We start from the raw sequence: 21,170 nt of genomic DNA, 5'->3' as shown, positions 1-21,170 counted from the left end.
TTCTTCCATTTGTTAATCTTTTAGTACCACATTCTGGGAGGTCAGTATCTGGTCATGGTCTTCAGTTTCATATGATATGCAATATTTGTATCTCGTGAATCTGATCTAAATAACCCAGTCTTGGAAATCAATCTAAAGAGGCCCTTTGGCTTACAAAAATACTACTTGGCCTACAGAATATGCACTCGTCCAGCACACAGAACTATATTGCCCCTTATCCTCCCCAGTCTCACAAAGCTGCCCATGGAAGAAAGAAATAAGTAGCATTATCTATGAAGTATGTTTGAGGCAGTGACATTTTACTACAAAAGAACTGCCTGTCACTATTCTCTATCTTGCATTCTTTGTGTCTTGAAGGTTTTAGGCTCTCCAAGAATTTCCCCTTAAAATTCAGCTGGGTGGAGACAGGGGTAGGGGTTGGGGGGTGGGTGGATCATTGTAGCAACTCAAGAGTTGAACTGAAGAATCTGAGAAAAGAAAAACATATGCTGAAGGAGGATGTGTGAAATCACCAAAAATCAACATTGCCTATCTCATAATCTTGCCACCTCATATTATTTATCCCTGCAAAAAATGCAAACCCTTTTGCCTTCAGCAAACACTAGATTTCTAGTTTCAAAAAATAAGCAAAACATCTCCAAATGACAATAGTTGAAGACATGTCTTATTTTCTCCTACTGACTTAGCAATTTTCTGAGACATCAATGAAAAACCATTGTATTTGGCCATTTTTGGAGCTTTCCTCTACACCGGGACAATTAACAATAATCAAGAAAATGTAAATGGTGGCAGATTGTGATCATCCTTTTCCTGACTGTGTTTATCAGTGTTTCATTCAGCTCCCACAGTTGATCCATTAATCCAGTCGTGTTCAAATGGCTTTACAGATAATTACATTCCCAAACTCTCAATTTCCATACATTCTGTTTAGTAAAACTGATCTGCCTGAGAATATGCCTGTAGTGCTCTTTCACAATCTCCTGCCTCTTTACAAAGGACAGACAGAAGTTTTTACCCACCCAGAATCTTTTACCAGCTCATGGTTCATGACCCACAAATGTCAAAACTTCTGGGACACCAAATGAAGAAACTTTTTCAAATATCTGCATCAGTACTAAGAAAATGAATTATTCTAATGACAGTGTAGCAAAACCTTTCGTAAATCAGGTAGTTGTAAATTCTTTGCTTTTGACAAAATTGGAAGACCAAAATCAACTTGTCAGCTGATAGATCATTGAAATTAATCTTGATGAAAATTTATCATGTGAATTTTGGCATTTACTACAGAAAAAAAATCAAAGAACTGAGTGAATATTTCTATAATTTCACACTAATACTGCTACAACAAACTTCTTCCATTCTCATATATTTATTTGTATGAACAAGATTTATCAGTATTTATGTATTTAAAAATAGAAATAGGGGCACCTGGGTGGCTCAGTCGGTTAAAGCATCTGCCTTCAGCTCAGTCATGATCCCAGGGTCCTGGGATCTAGCCCTGCATCAGGCTCCCTGCTCATCGGGGAGTTTGCTTATCCCTCTCCCTCTGCCACTCCCCCCTACTCATGCTCTCTCTCTCTCTCTCTTTCATTCACTCTCTCTCAAACAAATAAATAAAATCTTGAAAAACAGAAATAAAACTCATGTCAAATCCTGTTTCATCCAAGCAACAAACAGTGCCCAAAGATACATGAAATGGGTGGGAAAAGACATGCCCTATATATCGTATTAGTAAGGGTATTTCTAAAAAAATTTTGCTTTCTTTGTCAATAATTATCAATAATTTTAATACATATTATTTTCTTTTTATTAACCATGCACTGAGAATACTTGTAGTGATAATGCAATCCAGAATAATGTTTTTAAATACTTTGTGCCTTATGATCATAGGAAATTAGTTTTTAAGATTAATTTATCATATAATGAATACATATCTTTTTTAAAAGGTATATAATAAGTGGTCCATAAACAACATTAAAAATAAGGCTATTTACATTTTGAATTCCGACAGAAAAATGGAATAAAAATTGAAGTTTTAGGAGAAAGAGATATAAAATTTCCTACTGTTAAGAAGAGCTTATTCCTGCATTTTTAAAAGATTATTGCATTTTAGTAGAAAATTGCATTTATGTGCCATTGGACACATTCTAAAAAGTGATACAATAGTCTTAATTATGTCAATGTTTACAATACAATGGCAATTACATCATTTGTAACTATTTCTCTTATAATAAGAATTTTGGATGTCAATTTAAAAATGTGCAAGGAGATTTATAGTTTTTCAAAATTCTGTTAGAAGAGCAAAGTTGTTTAACACCACTGCATTTGCCAATAGTGAGGTAATTTTGTGGCACATTGAGCAGGTTATAAGCAAGTTTGGAAAGCACAATATGCCTTGAAGGCTCAGAAGGCCCACTGGAACCATCTGCTCTTCTACCATCCAAAATGCCCAGATATACTCAGTGGTCTCTCTGGTATCTGTAAATTGTATGTGATTTCTCTTTCAAATACTTAATATACATTTTCACTCTGTTATCAAAGGATGGACAGTATTTCACTAAATCTTACCTGAAATTAATTACTCATTTTAATTTTTAAGCAATGTCATCATCACTAACAATGTGTCATTTGGAGATGGGAGTTCTTAGATGCAACAGGACGCTCTCCCAGGAGTCCCTAGTCTCAGTTTAGCCACTACCAGCTAAATGAATTTAGGCTATTCTGGTAAACTCTGCAATCTCAGTCTTTCAAACTGTGAAAGGAAGAAAATATTTGTTTTTCTACATCACTGGGTTTTTGTAGGAAAAGATGTGTTACTTCTTGCTAGTCTGCTAAAATCTATATAAAACTGAAGTCATTTTCATTATTATTATTTGACCAAAAATGATTACTGATTATTTACTATGCCTCTAGCACTATGCTAGACACTACTGGGAAACAGAGATACATGACCGAATTTCCATCCTTAAAGAGCTTCCAAACTAGTCGGAGGACATGAGAATGAGAAGGATGTTGGCATAATAAGGATAAAATAACGTATGATAAATAGCAATAGTGTTGGTTTGACATTCATCTTGCTCATTTTGTCATTCAATAAGAGAGGACATTCCCTGGCTACCACTGACCAACCACTGGAGAACACATCCCATGAACTTAAGACTATGTGTTCTGCTTTTCAGCATAAATATGAACTATAAGAAAAAGAGAGCTAGTTATGTGCTCTCTTATCATCTCAACTTCCCCCAAATTAAAGGGACTTAAATATAAAGCAAAGGTTTTTTTTTTCAGTTTATGCATATATTGATATATTATTTTGAGGCTTTGGGCTTTTATGTAAGAGAAAATTCAATGAAAATGTGACACTATTTACAGAAAGTGGTCCCCTAAAATAAAAAACATAAAACAAAATGAAATTTGCTCCGTTTATTGATTCAACACATCTTTAATGAACAGTGAAAAATACTGGAGAATACCACAGAGCAAGTCTCTACCCTCATGGAGTTAATATTCTAGTGGGACAGGAGAAACAAAACAAGTAAACAAAAAATAAGGTATTTCCATTTAGAGAGTGACATGGGGGTGGGTGAGATACAAAGGTCTAGGAAAAGTCAACAGACATAGAGGCCCAATATCAAGTTCAAAAGGCTTCAACCAGAAATATACTCAGTATATCCAAGTCATCGAGAAATGTGGCTGAAGCATAAGGACAGAAGAGTGGGAAATGAGGTCATAGAAAAAGCTTGGGCCAGATCAAGTAGACTTTTGTAGGCTGAGGTATAGAGTTAGACTTTTATTCTAAGTGCACTGGGAAGCCATTGGAATATTTTAAGCAAGAAAGTGATATTACTTGGCATATGTTTTTAAAATATCATTCTGGCAGATTTGTTGATATGGAAATGGGTGAGAATAATCTGATCAATATGTCCTCAAAAACAAACAAAAAACAGCCTCAACAAAAGAGGTCAAGAGGAAAGATGGGAGAGAGGATGGAGTAAGGAATGAGACACCAAGAGAAATGACTGAGGTAGAATACAATGTCAGTCCAGTCCACGGTGCCATTACAAAAGCAGTTTGTCCTTAGAAATGGATCTTCCTTTTCTTACTTCTTTCTCCCCCTTACTCAAGATTCCTTAGGTACTCCCCTCTGACCTTATTTGTCTTCTAGCTGTCCAAATGTCCCCACTACTCATATCTAATGTGCCAAATTAATCAACTATTTCTCCTCTGAGCCCCATTAAAAAAAAAAGTTTATTCTCTCAATGAAGTTTTCTTCAGCAAGGTGTTAAAAGGAAAGGACTCTGATTTTACTAACACTAAAATGACAGTCCTCTAACAACTCCAAGTATCTATGCATCTTAAAAGCTTGTTAAAATACATGAATAGCAATTGAGAAAGTTTACATAACTATGTAAGGAATTTTTTTTTTAAGATTTTCATTTATTTATTTGAGAGAGTGAGAAGGCGGGGGGGGGGGGGGGGGGGGGGGGGAGGAGAAAGCAGAGGCAGAGGGAGAAGCTGGCTCCCTGCTGAGCAAAGGGCCTGATGTGGGACTTGATCCCAGGACCCTGGCATTATGATCTGAGCCCAAGGCAGATGCTTAACTGAATGAGCCACCCAGATGCCCCTATGTAATGAATTTTAGACAGTATGAAAGAATGGCAGTAATAGCAAGAATGTGATGAGGGGCACTCTCTCTATATAATCCACCTCTATCTATTACAGTATCTAGCATAGGGCTTAATATATAAATATTTAGGAGAGAATGAATTAATATATTTTATACAATGTATTGATTTATTGAAGAATAAGAGCACCTGTTCTCCTTATAATGTGATTATTTCAGTATATTTCTCTGCTTTTAGTTCCAGAAAACAGAAAAATGTAGTTAAAGAAATTACACTGTTCTACCAAAAAAGAAAGCTATTAATGCCTGACTACCTCACCTAAGGAAAAGTTCAACTAACACTATTCTAGGCCATTGATAGCCGAAATTAGTGACTCAATAAATCATAAGTTTAAAATGTAAAGCAAATTATAATGCTAGTAATTTTTAAGACATGAAGAGATAAATAAGGAAAGGGAGTTAGGTTGAAAAAATTTTAAGTCAGCACAGTGATGTCTCATGTGCAAAGTACTATGGGGAAAGGAAAAGATACTCCAAATTCATTTGGAGATTAACTGTATATTTAGACAGCCCTGATCATCTTGCAATGACCTATTCAGCAGCACTTACATTCTGAGAGGCACATGGATTCACATAACTACTTATCAGCCAATTCCTTTCATAATTATAGACTCAGACCAGACACTTGTTATTCCTACCAAGATGCTTTAAGTAATCACCTGGTGCAAATCAACAGGAGACATTAGCTCACATTTGGAAGTGTTTCCAAAATAATCACTCCTCATTTTTCAGGATCATCTGGGAAGAAAGAAAGCCACATAAATTTTGATACACCTGATACTTAATGCTAAAACATGTTCTATTTATTTTCTAATATAGTAAAACATTTGACTGCTCTCCAACAGAGGACATGGTCATAAATGGAGCTTTTCTTGATTCAAATCATGATTACAAATATCATTCATTTTACTGTAACATCCTCAATGATGAAGTATGAAGTATGATTTCCTCCTGTACTCATTACTCCAAATACCTTTTCCTCTCATTTGACAGTGGCTATAAAGAGCAGACCTTCCTTTTTACCACCATCTAATTTGCTGTTTTTAGTTACCAATAAATTAGGATATCATGTTATCACTGATCATTTTTATGAGAAAGTCATCATAAATTCAAACCAGTATTCTTCTTAAAAAAAATTCAAACCAGTATTTCCAATCAAATATATAACTACAGAGCTTTTTTACTTCCTCGATTTTATGTTTTTATCTCTTTATCTTATACTAAAAATACTGATTTAGTAATGACATTAACATATTTATTAGTGTTATCTTACTATATATTATACACACATACACACACATATATAAAGATTGGTTCAAAATAACAGTAGTTGGGCACCTGGGTGGCTCAGTCAGTTAAGCATCTGCCTTAGGCTCAGGTCATGATCCTGGGATCCTGGGATTGAGCCCTGGGTCAGGCTCCCTGCTAAGCGGGGAATCTCCTTCTCCCTCTGCCCCCTCCACTTTTGCTCTCTCTCTCTCTCAAATAAATAAAATCTTTTAAAAAATAACAGTATTAATATTATTATTACAATATGATTACTAAAGGCAGTTTAAATTTTTTTTTGCACTTTGTTTTGGCCATAGGATATATCCCACTAGCAGTGCATAGTCAAATTATTGTTTTAAAATTACTTGAAATCAATTCCTCTCAATGTGACTAAGCCAGCAATGCAAAAGTAGGTACATTATGTTTCATTTTACTTGTGATTTTAGGGACTTTTTTCTTTAATTCTGTCTTATAATTACATAAAACATTTCAGTGGTTAGGCTGAGTTCGATCTATGAAACTATGTACATTCGGAGGTTTCTAGTTTCTATCCCTACTGTCTCTAATCTCTTCCTTCCTTCCCACTAAACATTTTTATTAATTTCTGGTTTATCCTTCCATTTTTCTTTATTCTTTTCTTAAACTTTATTTTCAAATAATTTTCAGTTTTCAGAAAAGTTGCAAAGATAGCAGAGAGAGGTCTATATGCCCTTCATCGAGCTTTCCCCAATGTTGACATCTCACATAACCATCATGCATTTGTCAAAAATGAGAAATTAACAACTGGCACAACACTAACAACTAAATTACAGACTTTTACTCATTTTCACTAGTTTTTCCATTAACATCCTCTTTCTGTTCCAGGACCTAATCGAGGATATCTCATTTCATTTAGGTCATTTTTATAAAAGTAAGGTAGCTAGAATATATTTTTATTATACATTTATTTATATACCTCTTTCTTAGATAAAAGGGAATACTATACACATTTGTCTTTTCTTTTTTATTTTTTTAAAGATTTTATTTATTTATTTGACAGAGAGAGACACAGTAAGAGAGGAAATACAAGCAGGGGGAGTGGGAAAGGGAGAAACAGGCTTCCTGCGGAGCAGGGAGCCCAATGCGGGGCTCAATCCCAGAACCCTGGGACCATGACCTGAGCCAAAGGCAGACGCTTAATGACTGAGCCACCCAGGTGCCCCTTCTTTTTCATTTTTTAAATTAACAGTATATCCTGAAGGTTATTCCACAGTAGTATATATAACTATTCTTCATTCCTTTTTATACTAGTTTGTATTCTATTGTATAGATATGCTATAGTTTAATGTCATCTATACACAAAAATTTTAGCTGTTCAATAATAAACTTAATCACTGTGGTGAAGTTTTTTGAATAAAATGGTAAATTACTGAAAAAGTCATGTCCAGAACCTAATGATTAAAAACCCTGAGTGTAAGTGATCACATGACTAAATCTTACAAAAGAAGTTGATACAACACTATTTGAATAAGTATTGAATCATATTTGAATGATTCACTATTGAATAAGTACAAATCACTATTTTGTACTTATCACTATTGAATAAGTACAAATAACTTTTTTCTTTTACTGCATATGGATCTCTTCTTAGAATAATGCTTCTAAATCCATAAAATAAAATGCATAAAGTTAAAAATAAAACCAATTATAATGAAATACACTTATCAAATCACTAAATTTGTGAAACAGTAATATGTATGCATCTTCTTTTTTCCAGGTTTTAGTACTTTTTATTGCATATTAAAAAAACTGTGCATTCCAACAATTAAAATCATTTGAACAAAAAAAAATGGCACTCTGATTAAACTGCATTTTACAGCCTGCAGGACACCCCGGACCAGCTTGGTTTTCACTCTCGATTTCACTGTCGTCCCACCCAGCTTCTTCCTTCACCAACATGCATGTTCTTTTCCTTCCCTGCCAGCCAGACAGGCAGATGGGAGAGGCAGGCGCCTCTAAATTGTCAGTAGTTCTCGATTCTTTGATGTGAAAAGGGGCAGCACAGTCATTTAAATTTGATCCAACCACTTTGCATCTACAAAGTTAAACAGCTAAAAGAAGTAAAATAAGAAGGCAATGCTTGTGGAACGCACAGTGCATATTGGCAGCGCACGCCTGATTATGATTCGCCTGCTTGCTTCTCCTGTTCAATCGTTTCTTTTGAAGGCAGTGGATTTTTCTCTTGCGTTTCTGTCTTCTTCAATTTTGACTTATCGAATTTCTCAATCTCAGCCATATCAGGTTTGTCAGACATGGTTGCAGAGGAAGTGGAGCGAGGTGCATGTGCAAGTGAAGTCCGGTCTGTTCAGTGGCCACTGCTGAATCTATGTGTGCATCTTTATTGATGCATTCAATAACAAGATCTAGTAGCAGTCTAATAACTATCAATTCAAAGTAATCATGAATATAAATCATGTTTCAAACTTTCTGTAAATTTTATAATGTGACATGAAAATATTGTTACTCCTATTGTTGACAGTCTCATATTGGTATTGCCATTATTGCTGTGGTTTGTAGCTTACATTTTTAATTGAAGGAAATGTAAAATTTCAGTTAAAGGTTAATGAAGATAAAGACAAAATTGTTCCTCATTCAAGTTCACAGAACCCCCTTTTCTCCCCATAGACCCCAAGTTATGAACTTCTGCCTTAATGTCAAGAAAGAGCAATGAAAGAAAATACTACCTAGGTATTTTGCTAGTTTGCTATTTTAAGAAAAGCAGGAAATTACTGTTTATTGAACATCCATTATTTTTTAGGATAGATAGATGAGGGTTTATATATATACAGGTACAGGTACGGCCATTAATTTCATATGTGTATATATGTAAGTATATGTATATGTATGTGTAGGTATATATGTATGTATAAACATATATATAATAAAGTTGAATCCCCACAAAACCCAATGAGTCTAACAGAAGTTTAGTAACTTTTCCATTAGTAAGGACAGTCAGAAATCAAGGTTTATATGATGTCCACTATCTCATGAAGCCTTATATAGCAACATACCAGAGTATTTGCCCTTTAATAGAGAAAGTCTATAGGAAACTGTTAGAAACAAAAGGAGGAGAGGGAGAAAGAATTGCTCTAGTGGTAAAATTTCAGATATGAGAAATGATCCAGAAAGGATATTCTTCTGGGTTTATTCCTTTCTTAAAATCCTTCAGATCACTTTGCTATTTTATACATGTGTAAGATCAGCCTCACACACTATCTTTGATTATCTTCCATGAGAGTGCCTTCTCTATTGCCAACACTCTCTGAATATTTCAATTAAAGGAATGAAATACATATAGAACAATATGGTAGCTTTTAAAGATCTCTCTCAGTAATCACTGCCATGTTTTAGTCATATTAGGTTGTTCCTTACTACCATGTTAGAGTAAGGTTGTATATTTAGAGCTCAGAGATCCCAAATGGTGAAACTTGAAAAGCTGGCATTCTATAAGACAGGACTGGATACACAGTGAGTATTGGAATGCAGGCATGTGATTAATCTCTCCTGGCTATAGCTGATTCAGCACACACTCGATCTCATAGGCACAGTCACATGTCTACTCACGGCTCATGTTCCATAAGTGAATGCCTGACATGCACATCTCACCTGAGATATCCAACTGGTGCAGTACTGAATGATATGGCATCAGCCTTATCAAGAAATATCCACATATCCTCTTTAAAGCTGGTTTACTAAACTAACGCTACTAATCCATTAGGTTATAAGCACCAAAAATTCTGAAAAACCCCATAGTCTTCATTTCTTTATTACTTACAACACTATTTTAGCAGCCAAAATGTTTGCATAATAGGTGTTTTGCAGACAGCTTCATTTCATATTTGAATTTTTTAAGTCCATGAGGTGCTTAGCATGGGAAAAAAATTTTTTTTGTCCCAGGCTAATTATGTATCCAAATTGAACTATAGCCTGTTGACTTCAGCCTTTGCTTACAAAAGGGATAAAACTCTAGGGAAAAAAGCCAAGTTCTGTCCACTGGCCAAGTCAAAACGAGTAGTCCCCAGAGCTAGTCATCACAGAAAGTCTGCCTGCCAAATGCTTCACACTCTTTTCTTTGGCTGCTGTTCATAGCTTGAGTTTGTTCCAGGACACATGGCCTCATGTCAGTAGCTCACCCTACCACTCACTAACCTTCTGCACAAATCACCTCCTCTACTTCATCAACATTATACTTCCTTGTCCCCTGTGGTAGATTGTTTGCAGGAATGACCACAATTCCTCCCATCTCATATGCCCTTTTGTAGTGTGTGACTTTGCCCCTCTTCCCATCAAGAGATGGAATCTATTTTCCTTCTGCTTGAATCTAGGCTGGCCCTGTGACTTGCTTTGACCAGAGAACGCAGTAGAAGTAATACCATGTGACTTCAAGGACAAGGCCTTCAGAGACCTTACAGTTTTCATATTTCTCTCTCTTGGAACATTGAGACTACCATACATTAAAGAAGTCCAATCTCACCAAATGGAGGACGAGAGGCCACTTGAAGGAGGACCAAGGTGCCCCAGCTTATTGCTAATATCAATTGCCAAAAGTATTAGGGAGGAGATCTTGGGCCTCCAGCCCCAATCAAGTCATCATAAAAAGGCAATCATGTGATCCCAGTCAAGACCAGCGGAAAAACCATCCAGATTACCAATCCAGAGAATTTTGAGAAATAATTAATAGTTGTGGTTTCAAACTACTAAGTTTTGGGGTGGTGTGTTCACAGCAATAAATAACTGAAAAACTCTCTTTAGCAATCCTTCCTCAGCAACAGTCATCCAGCATCAATCTTTTGTTCAACAGGAAGAAAATCTCAGTCCTAATCAATACTTTTTTTTTACATAATGGTTGCTTTTCATGCCAAGTTATGGACAATCCAAAGATAGGGATATGGTCTGTGTGATTAGGAAATTCCTCAAATAGCTAGCTGGAAATAAATAAGTGACAGAAAACACTGAGTGTTTAAGATAGAAATAAGAAATATAGGTATTAAAGTAAAGAAGACCTAGACTGGAATAGCAACTCCACCACTTTTAAGAATTGTATTAACAGGAATTAACAGAAGTTCCTTCCAGCACGTACAAGTCATCTTTCTACCTAAGCTGAAAAAATGGGAGTTTTGTAGAGCTTGGCTATGAGGACTACCAGCCTGTCATAGAAAGAGTCTTGAGTTCTTTATTTCCTAAACATTTTTTTTCCTTTTCCATTCTTGGTCTTTTGTCAACTTCACAACTCACATTACCAATACATAAGATAGAGATTATTTACCAGGCTCTATATGCTATTTATGAACCTCATAAATGGTAAGCAAAATTAGGGGGCAGAAGGTATAATGTTTTAATCAGATTCTCAAACAAGTCTTTTGACACCTCCCCAACCCCTCCAAAAGAGTAAGAAACACTGATTTAGAAAGTAAAATGCCACTTAAAAACAAAGGTTTTTTTTTTAAATAGCATCTATTTAAATGTTTCACTTGAGAAGTAGTAACTCATTTATTTCAGGAAAAGTCATTAATTTTTCAAGGGATAAACCAATATGAAAGGGCACCTTTCACACAAATAACAAGCATACAAATTATGCAATCAGAACATCTGGAATCCGGAAGATCTAATGCTTAAAAACAAATTCTTATGAGGACTTCCTTCCAGGAAGGTGGAGTATATGCACTTTTCCCTATCTATTCCTCTCACTAAATACAATACAAAACCTTTAATATTATATATAAAACAAACATAAGACTGAAAGGTGAAGAAAAGAAGGCAGATGGGCTAGGAACCTCAGGACCCAAGTAACAACATGGTGGTGGGTTCCTACATTTTCTTTTTGCCTCATAATATTCCAGACTTGGAGCTGAAAAAGTCAGCAACCCAGAAACACCGATGAATAAAACAGACATAAACAACAATAGCAGCCTGCTGTTTAGCCAAAGGTCCAGGAAAGGAGCAGTCTAACAAGACAAAAAATGTTTAAAAAATAAACATCACACAAAATAAGAACCACAGAAGAAACTGACCCCACCCACCCTCAACCCCAACCCCACCAGCAAAGGACAAGTGAGGATCCTAGACTTCTACCAGGCTGGAATACACCAGGCTGGAATAAGGCATCCTAATACTCACCACCCACTTACTTATCAGAGAAGTAAGTAGAGAACTGGAACATTTATCCCTGTGGGCAGTAATGAGCCACCCTCTCATGCACACATTCCCATGGTGTCAGTGGAGACCACATGGGAGCATGGACTTCAATCGCCACCCAGCAGGAATAGGATACCCCTCTCTCTTCCTACTAGAGTGATATCCTAGAGGAAAGTAAGGATTTACACTACTTTCCAGGAGAAATGAGGCCACCCCGCTCTCTATGTGTTGTCAGTGGTGGTCACATAGAGAGCAGTAAGGAGGCTTCCCATCCAGGAAGATATCTATAGATCTATAAGATCTATAGAGAGCTGGAACTTCCATTCCTGCTCAGTAGAAATAAGGAGTATTCTCCCTTGAGTACCAAAGGAGCCAGAGTAAAGAACCTAGATGGACTTCTACCCCCACCTGGCATTAAGGAGGTGGCACCCCTCCTTCCCTTGGTGTCTGAGAAAACCACCTGAGATTTAAATAAGATCTAGACTCTCTTAACATACCAAATAGCCAGGTTTCAACTGACAATCAGTTATCATACCAAGAACCAGGAAAATCTAAAATGGACTAAAAAAGTATAAACAGATGGCAATATGAAGATGATAGCAATCTTAGAATTACCTAACAAAAAACAACCATAATAAAAAATGTTTCAATGAGCAATCACAAATACACTCAAAACAAAATAGAAAGTCCTAACGAAGAGAAAGTCTTAGCAAAGAATAGAAGATATAAATAAGAACCAAATGGATGGTTGAGTAATATTCCATTGTATATATATATATACATTTAAAAATTGAGTTGTCTTTTTATTGTTGAGTTGTAAGAGTTCTTGATATACTCTGGATAATAAACTCTTATCAGATAAAAAAACAGATGGAATAAATTTGAGCCTATAAAATTAAAAAAGAAAAGAAAAGAAATGATAAAAGAAGGAACCTTGGAACATCAGGAATGAAAAAAGAACCCAGTAAGCAAAAACATGAATAAATACACTCTTCCTCTTAGGTTTCCTAAATTATGTTTGATAGTTGAAGCAAAATGTATAACACTATCTGATGTGATTCAAAATGTATGTACAGGAAATATTTAAGACTATAATACTGCAAATGAGGGAAGGTAACTATATTGTAAATGAAGGAGGTAAGGTTTCTACACTTCATTCAAACTGGTAAAATGATGGCACCAGTAGACTGTGATGACCAATGTATATGTAATATAATATCTAAATTATTAAAAAAGCTAAACAAAGAGATACACTCAAAAACACCGTAGGATATAATAAAAAGGAACAAATTATTGATAAATGCAACAAGCTGGGCATATGTCCAGAGAATTATGCTGAGTGAAAAAAAAAGCTGATCTCTAAATGTTATAAACTGTATTATTCCACTTACAGAACATTAGATATATAACAAAATTATAGAAATGGAGAACAGATTAGTGGTTGCCAGAGGTTAAGGACACGTAAAGGGCAGGAAGATATGGCTATTATATGGCTATTAAAAAGGACAACATCAGAAAATTTTATGGTGATGGTAATGTTCTATGTCTTCACTGTATCAGTGTCAATATCCTGATTGTGATACTGAATGCTAGTTTTCTAAGATGTTACCATTGAGGGGAATGGGGTAAAAAGTACATAAGATCTCCCTATATTATTTGCAACTACTGCATATGGATCTACAATTATTTCAGAATAAAAGTTTAACTTTAAAATTCCACAAAGGTGAACAAAAATAAATAAATAAATTCTTCTTGAAGAATTACTATGGTCTTTTAGTTTACTTCTCTTTCTGAGCCAAATTCAGTATCAACATTGACTGAAATCTTATGAAAAGTCCTCAGCTCCATATAAAACTAGGCATACTTGGCTAAAGTAAGAACAAGATAGTAGTAAGCAAATTTTAAAAACCTCAGACTAAATTCTGTCTCTTCAACTTTTATTGAAATTTATTTATTTATTTTTATTTAATTAACATATAATGTATTATTTGTTTCGGGGTACAGGTTTGTGATTCATCAGTCTTATATAATACCCACTGCTCATTACAACACATACCCTCCCCACTGTCCATCACCCAGTTTCCCTATCCCCCCACCCCCTCCCCTCCAGCAACCCTCAGTTATTTCCCTCTCTGGTTTCATCTTGTTTCATTTTTTCCTCTCTTCCCCTATGATCCTCTGCCTTGTTTCTTAAATTCCACATATCAGTCAGATCATATGATAATTGTCTTTCTCCAATTGACTTATTTCGCTTAGCATACTACCCTCTAGTTCCATCTACATTGCTGCAAATGGCAAGATTTCATTTTTTGGTGGCTGCATAATATTTCTCTCTTTCTCTCTCTCTCTCTCTCTCTCTCTCTCTCTGTGTGTGTGTGTGTGTGTGTGTGTGTGTGTGTGTGTATCACATCTTCTTTATCCATTCGTCTGTCGATGGACATCTGGGCTCTTCCCATAGTTTGGCTACTGTGGACATTGTAGCTATAAACATCGAGGTGCAGGTGCCCCTTCGGATCACTACATTTGTATCTTTGGGGTATATACCCAGTAGTGCGATTGCTTGGTTGTAGGGTAGCTCTATTTTCAACTTTTTTTTTAAGATTTTATTTGTTTATTTGAGAGAGACAGAGATAACGACAGAGAGCACAAGCAGGGAAGAGAGGGAGAAGCAGGTTCCCTGCTGAGCAGGGAGCCCGATGTGGGACTCGATCCCAGGACCCTAGGATCATGACCTGAGCCAAAGACAGACGCTTAACGGACTGAGCCACCCAGGTGCCCTATTTTCAACTTTTTGAGGAACCTTCATACTGTTTTCCAGAGGGTTACACCAGTTTGCATGCCCACCAACAGCGTAGGAGGGTTCCTCTTTCTCCACATCCTTGCCAACATCTGTCATTTCCTGACTTGTTAATTTTAGCCATTCTGACGGGTGTGAGGTGGTATCTCATTGTGGTTTTGATTTGTATTTCTCTGATGCCAAGTGATGTGGAGCATTTATTCATGTGTCTGTTGGCCATTTGTATGTCTTCCTTGGAGAAATGTCTGTTCATGTCCTCTACCCATTACTTGACTTAATTATTTGATTTTTTGGGCACTGGGTTTGATAAGATCTTTATATATTTTGGATACTAGCCCTTTATCTGATAAGACATTTGCAAATGTCTTCTCCCATTCCGTAGGTTGTCTTTTAGTTTTGTCGACTGTTTCCTTTGCTGTGCAAAAGTTTGTATCTTGATGAAGTTCCAATAGCTCATTTTTACTTTTGTTTCCCTTGCCTTTGAAGACATGTCTAGTGAGAAGTTGCTGCAGCCAAGGTCAAAGAATTTGCTGCCTTTGTTCTCCTCTAGGATTTTGATGGATCCCTGTCTCACATTTAGGTCTTTCATCCATTTGGAGTTTATTTTTGTGTATGGTGTAAGAAAGTGGTCCAGTTTCATTCTTCTGTATGTGACTGTCCAATTTTCCCAACACCATTTGTTGAAGAGACTGTCTTTTTTCCATTGGATATTCTTTCCTGCTTTGTCGAAGATGAGTTGACCATAGAGTTGAGGGTCCATTTCTGGGCTCTCTATTCTGTTCCATTGATCTATGTGTCTGTTTTTGTGCCAGTACCATACTGTCTTGATGATTACAGCTTTGTAATATAGCTTAAAGTCCAGAATTTTGATGCCACCAGTTTTGGTTTTCTTTTTCAACATTACCTTGGCTATTCGGGGTCTTGTCTGGTTCCATACAAATTTTTGGATTATTTGTTCCAGTTCTGTGAAAAAAGTTGATGGTATTTTGATAGGAATTGCATTGAATGTGTAGATTGTTTTAGGTAGCATAGACATTTTAACAATATCTGTTCTTCTAATCCATGAGCATGGAACATTTTTCCATTTCTTTGTGTCTTCCTCAATTTCTTATGATTATTCTATAGTTTTCTGAGTACAGATCCTTTGCTTCTTTGGTTAGGTTTATTCTTAGGTATCGTATTTTAAAACAAATACTAGAAGTTCCACCATGGAAAGCAGTCTAGAGCACTGTTTTGAGAGTCCTAAACAGGACTCTCCTTGCTTATGTGCTATCATAGTTTATGTCTGGAAACAATAAAGGCAGTAAAATTCTACCAGGTAAGCTACACCTGCCATTACAACTCTTAATTGCAAACCAGTTCTACCTCCATAGGGTGGGCCCAAAGTCATTAGGTGATTCTCTACCCTTAAACTCAGTCACTGGACTTGTAAATACCATTTTCATCCATCATCCACCTAAAATTTTCAATGGTTTTCTTCTTCCTATAGGAAAAAGTGCAAACTTCTTAGTCTAATTCACAAGGCCACCATTTAGCCCCCAGCCACGTCTCTGACTGCTCTTCTACTTGTCCCCACAAAAAAACCATTCACCTTAGCCAGAATGGTCTGTTCATTTATCCCAAATTTCTGTTCATTTTTCTGCCTCTCTGTCTTTTTATCACACTACTTCTCCTACCTAGAAAGCTTCCCACTCCTCCTCTCTACTTCACTAAGTTCTACTCTTCTTTCAAGACCCACCTCCACTCTGAAGCCTTAGAGATGTCTCTGTCCACTAAACCTCTTTTCTTTCTGCCATTAAGTCATTTTTCCATTTTATTTTCCAACATATGTATTTTTTGTTATTTATGGTTTTTGTGCCTAAATCCTCTCTCCCTCTTTAGCCTGCAAAATACTCAAATGGTCTTTTATCTCTATAGATCTCTGAAAAAAAGAAAAACACACACACACATATGTTTATGTTGATGATGGCAAAGATTTTAATATTAGATCTTGTGTGGAAATAACTTGCTCTCCTTCTGGACTTCAAATTCTTCAAAAACAAAATGAGGAAGGTGAATTAGACCAGTAGTTCTTAATCAGGGGTATACATTAAACTCATCTGGGACATCTTTGAAAACAAACATGTCTAAGTTCATCTGTCCTCAAAAGATACAGATTTAGTATGTCTGTGGTGGTCTTGGATTCTGAATTTTAATATTCACCCAAACAGCTCCCTACTCTACTTGAGAACCACTGTATTGGATGATCTCTAAAATCTCTTCCAGGTAATATTATGTTGACTTTGTGTTTTCATTAAAATACATTTTTGTTCCAGTAGCTTTAAATTGGTAGTCTATCTCAGTTTACCTGATTGTGTATTTAATAAAGGCATAAGAATCAGAATTATCTATAGGTATAAAACATTAAACTCTAAACTGAAAAACATTCTAATTTAGTGAAGTGTTATGGTTAGTGTCAAGCTCTGGAGTTCCTTCTACTAGGGCTCAGATCTCAGATCTGCCACTTATTAGCTATGTGACCTTAAAAAAATGACTTAAACCCTCTCAGTTTCTCTCTACATTTATAAAATGGGGACAATGTTAATACCAACCTTACAGGGCTACTGTGAGGAATAAGTTAGTTAATACATGTAAAGCAATCTTATTTAGTTCCCAGAACATATTAAGCTCCAAATGTACTTTAACTGCTGCTGAATATAAATCTTTACAATCCCATTCACTTGTAGATATCCTACAACAATGGCTCCCAACTTACAATTTGGGGGAAACTCCAGAGAAACTGCATCTAAATCCCTAAGTGCAGGTAGTACTATCTCTTAATTGAATACATAATATATTGTGCTCATAGAAGTGCTTCTATTGGGGCGCCTGGGTGGCTCAGTTGGTTAAGCGACTGCCTTCGGCTCAGGTCATGATCCTGGAGTCCCGGGATCAAGTCCCACATCAGGCTCCCTGCTCAGCAGGGAGTCTGCTTCTCCCTCTGACCCTCTCCCCTCTCATGCTCTCTCTCTGTCTCATTCTCTCTCTCAAATAAATAAATAAATAAATAATCTTTTAAAAAAAAGTGCTTCTATTTTTCAAATATATGTGTATGTTTTATGACTAATAAACTACTCACTCAAGTAAAGAGTGCAACTGAATTTAGAGTTTTTTTTTGTCATTATATATTTTCATAGTCAACACACATTAGAAATATAACTATTATCATGCAAAGTTTCTTCAATTTATTTTCTCCATTTTAAATGTTTCAAACAGACCAGGAACACTACTCACAGAATATCAAATTACTATCATCATCACTTCCTAAAACTATTCACCATTCTGTCTCAGAGTTTAGGTAAAGTGACTTACAGTCACAACAATGATACACAGGAAAAAAGGTTTACCAATAAAACCATAAAAGAGAATATATAAACTGCTAAATATTTATTTTTATTTTGAAAGGGACAGATTTGAAGAAAGAAAAGGAAAAATATGACTATTGTATAATGTGCTATCCAATAAAACTCTTACAGTCTTTCAAGCACATCTTAGTGACCCCCTGGAACTCACAATTCAATAACTAAACATTTGAAGAAAGAAAAACCAAAGAAATTAGCGTTATGTTGCCATATCATTACTTCCATAATTTTTGTGCAGGCATCTCAGGAAATAGACAAAGCTGAATGCACAACTCTTTCTTGTTTAAGTGAACAAAGGGCAAGGTGAGGAGGTACACAGCTCTCTGTTAAGTATGTTCTGGCATCTTGCAAATGGAAAAAAAATTATAAATAACCGAGACATAAATTTAGAAGAAGAAAAATTAACTTTTTTTGACAGAAAAAAACGATGAGTAAGCTGGATTTCTATAAAATTGTTTTAGAAAACCAGATTTTTACTCCATTTTCTACTTAATTTTCACATATTTTTTTTCAGTGCAATATTGTAAGACAGGCAAAATATCACTTAAATCCATTTTTAAGAAATGAAGAACTTCATTTACAGAGAGTTTGATTACACACGATTGTCCAGTTGCCCAATGCACCCTTGCTCTAGAGCTTAATGGTGAAAAGGGAGTTCACACTAGTCTAAATATTCCATCCTGCTTATGGGATTCTATTTTATTTGCTTGTTTGGTTGGTTGGTTGGTTAGTTAGCTATTTGGTAAATGCAAAGTGATCCTGCAAATTCTCTTTTAGTTTTGATACCCAAGGCAGACCATCTAAGTTTATTAAAACAAAACAAACAGTAGAAAAACAAGGGATGGGAGTCTGAAGACTATTTTGGTGGTAAAATTGAACAAATCACTTAATCTCCCCGGGGCCTCATGTACTGGATTGTAAAATGCAGAAGTTGGCTTGCTCAGGGATTGCTAAAATCTATGACTCAACAATCAACAAAGCATAGCTTGTAACTGCAGGTCTCTTCCCCTGGATCTGGAGATGTGGTAAAGACAGAACCTTCCTAAATAAATACAACCCTCCTCACATAACTACGCGCTCTCAGGCTAGGCCTGTCAGCATGTCATTTGGGGTGCATAGAAAGAACTCTGATGAAACTAGGACAACTAAGACCCAAGGAATGATTACAATATAGTGATTCTATCCCTTATAAAAGGTTGGCTTTTGGTTTTCTGACTTCAGGTTGATCTATGATGAACCTTCTATGAAGAGATCCATAATGTCTCACAGCAACATAGCTACATTCCCTTTAATCCATAAGTCATACCTTTTGACAAAAGCCATCATGGAAGGAAAGAAGTACAGCATATTCAGCACCAGCTGCAATTAAATTCAAATTATTAAACAAATGTTAGAGGCAGTGGTGCCATCTAGCTGCTAGAACGGCAAGATGCTACTTGTTTTTTAAGATGTTACTTATTTTTATAAACTCCTATATGAAAGCAAATATCGTGATCATTTTATGTAGGCAGTGAAAGACATAATCTTTCTTTCTTATGTTCTATCTTCATATACATGTAAGGAAACAGAGGCACAGAAAGGGCAAACAGTTTTACCTAAAGTCAGTCAGCTAATCACTAGCAGAACTAGAATGAGATCATAGTTCTTTTTTTTTTATTTTTTCTAATTTTATTTATTTTTATTGTTATGTTAATTACCATACATTACATCATTAGTTTTTGATGTAGTGTTCCATGATTCATTCATTCACGGAGCACTGGGTGCTCCGTTCAGTACGTGCCCTCTTTAATACCCATCACCAGGCTAACCCATCCCCCCACCCTCCTCCTCTCTAGAACCCGCAGTTTGTTTCTCAGAGTCCATAGTCTCTCATGGTTTGTCTCCCCCCTTCGATTTCCCCCCCTTCATTTTTCCCTTCCTGCTATCTTCTTTTTTTTAAAACATATAATGTATTATTTGTTTTAGAGGTACAGGTCTGTGATTCAACAGTCTTACACAATTCACAGCACTCACCATAGCACATACCCTCCCCAATGTCTATCACCCAGCCACCCCATCCCTCCCACTCCCCATAGTTCTTTTGATTTCTAGACTTTAGCTCATTCCACAGCCTCAATGCTAATGAAAGAGAGGTCCCTAGGCTTCAAAGCATGTCCCCTTTTACCAGACACCTCTCTCCACATCAAATAAGTAATTGTATTACAAAAGTACTCTCGCTTTCTTACACATGTGAGAAAAATATCCACTAATCAACTCTCTGAGAACCTATTTCTATGAAGATCCCACAGAAAAGAACCTAGAGTAACTAAAATGAGTGACCAGACAGATCTTGTTTCCCACTTGAAAATCCCTAGAACCAGGTTCCAAAACCACCAAAAAACTTGGCTGTGCCATATCAGTATTACAGAATTTCCCTCTTCTAACACTTGAGAAGGTTCTCTGCACTGGAGTAGGAGCATTCCATTCCATTTTTCTTCTAGTCACCCTAACACTGCTGCCATCACAGCCACTGGCAGGAGAAATGGAGGAAAATCTTGTTCACTGTCATAACTCCTGACATCCTCTCCCCAGCTTCACATCCATGGAGAAGCCATTCTCCTGGAACAGAGCAATAGTTTTAACAAAGTTCCCCAACAAATAAACACCTGCACTCATATACATGTATCACTACTTTTTTCCCTGATGTTAAAGATATATATATATATATATATATGTATATATATATATATATATATAGAGAGAGAGAGAGAGAGAGAGAATAATAGAGCAATATTTGTTTTTTGTAACTATTCAAACAATATAGAAGTGTTATTACCGGCTCGAGAACAGATCGGAAGAGCGTCGA

General features: G+C 36.1%; 1 protein-coding gene across 1 annotated transcript; it reads right to left on the bottom strand.

The window, feature by feature from the left end:
- Nucleotides 1-8,034: 8,034 nt before the first annotated feature.
- On the bottom strand, nt 8,035-8,279 carry LOC112819778 (thymosin beta-4). The gene has a single exon (XM_025866667.2). It carries the CDS (start codon nt 8,244-8,246, stop codon nt 8,112-8,114), a length of 135 nt encoding a protein of 44 aa, XP_025722452.1. The 5' UTR covers nt 8,247-8,279; the 3' UTR covers nt 8,035-8,111.
- Nucleotides 8,280-21,170: the final 12,891 nt, after the last annotated feature.

The sequence above is a fragment of the Callorhinus ursinus genome, unplaced genomic scaffold (genome assembly GCF_003265705.2).
Source record: "Callorhinus ursinus isolate GAN/ISIS: 27379988/994484 unplaced genomic scaffold, GSC_fseal_2.0 scaffold3, whole genome shotgun sequence".
In the NCBI taxonomy this organism is placed as follows: domain Eukaryota; kingdom Metazoa; phylum Chordata; class Mammalia; order Carnivora; family Otariidae; genus Callorhinus; species Callorhinus ursinus.
Note: the sequence above shows the minus strand (reverse complement) of the source record. Positions and strands in the feature narration are given on the sequence as shown.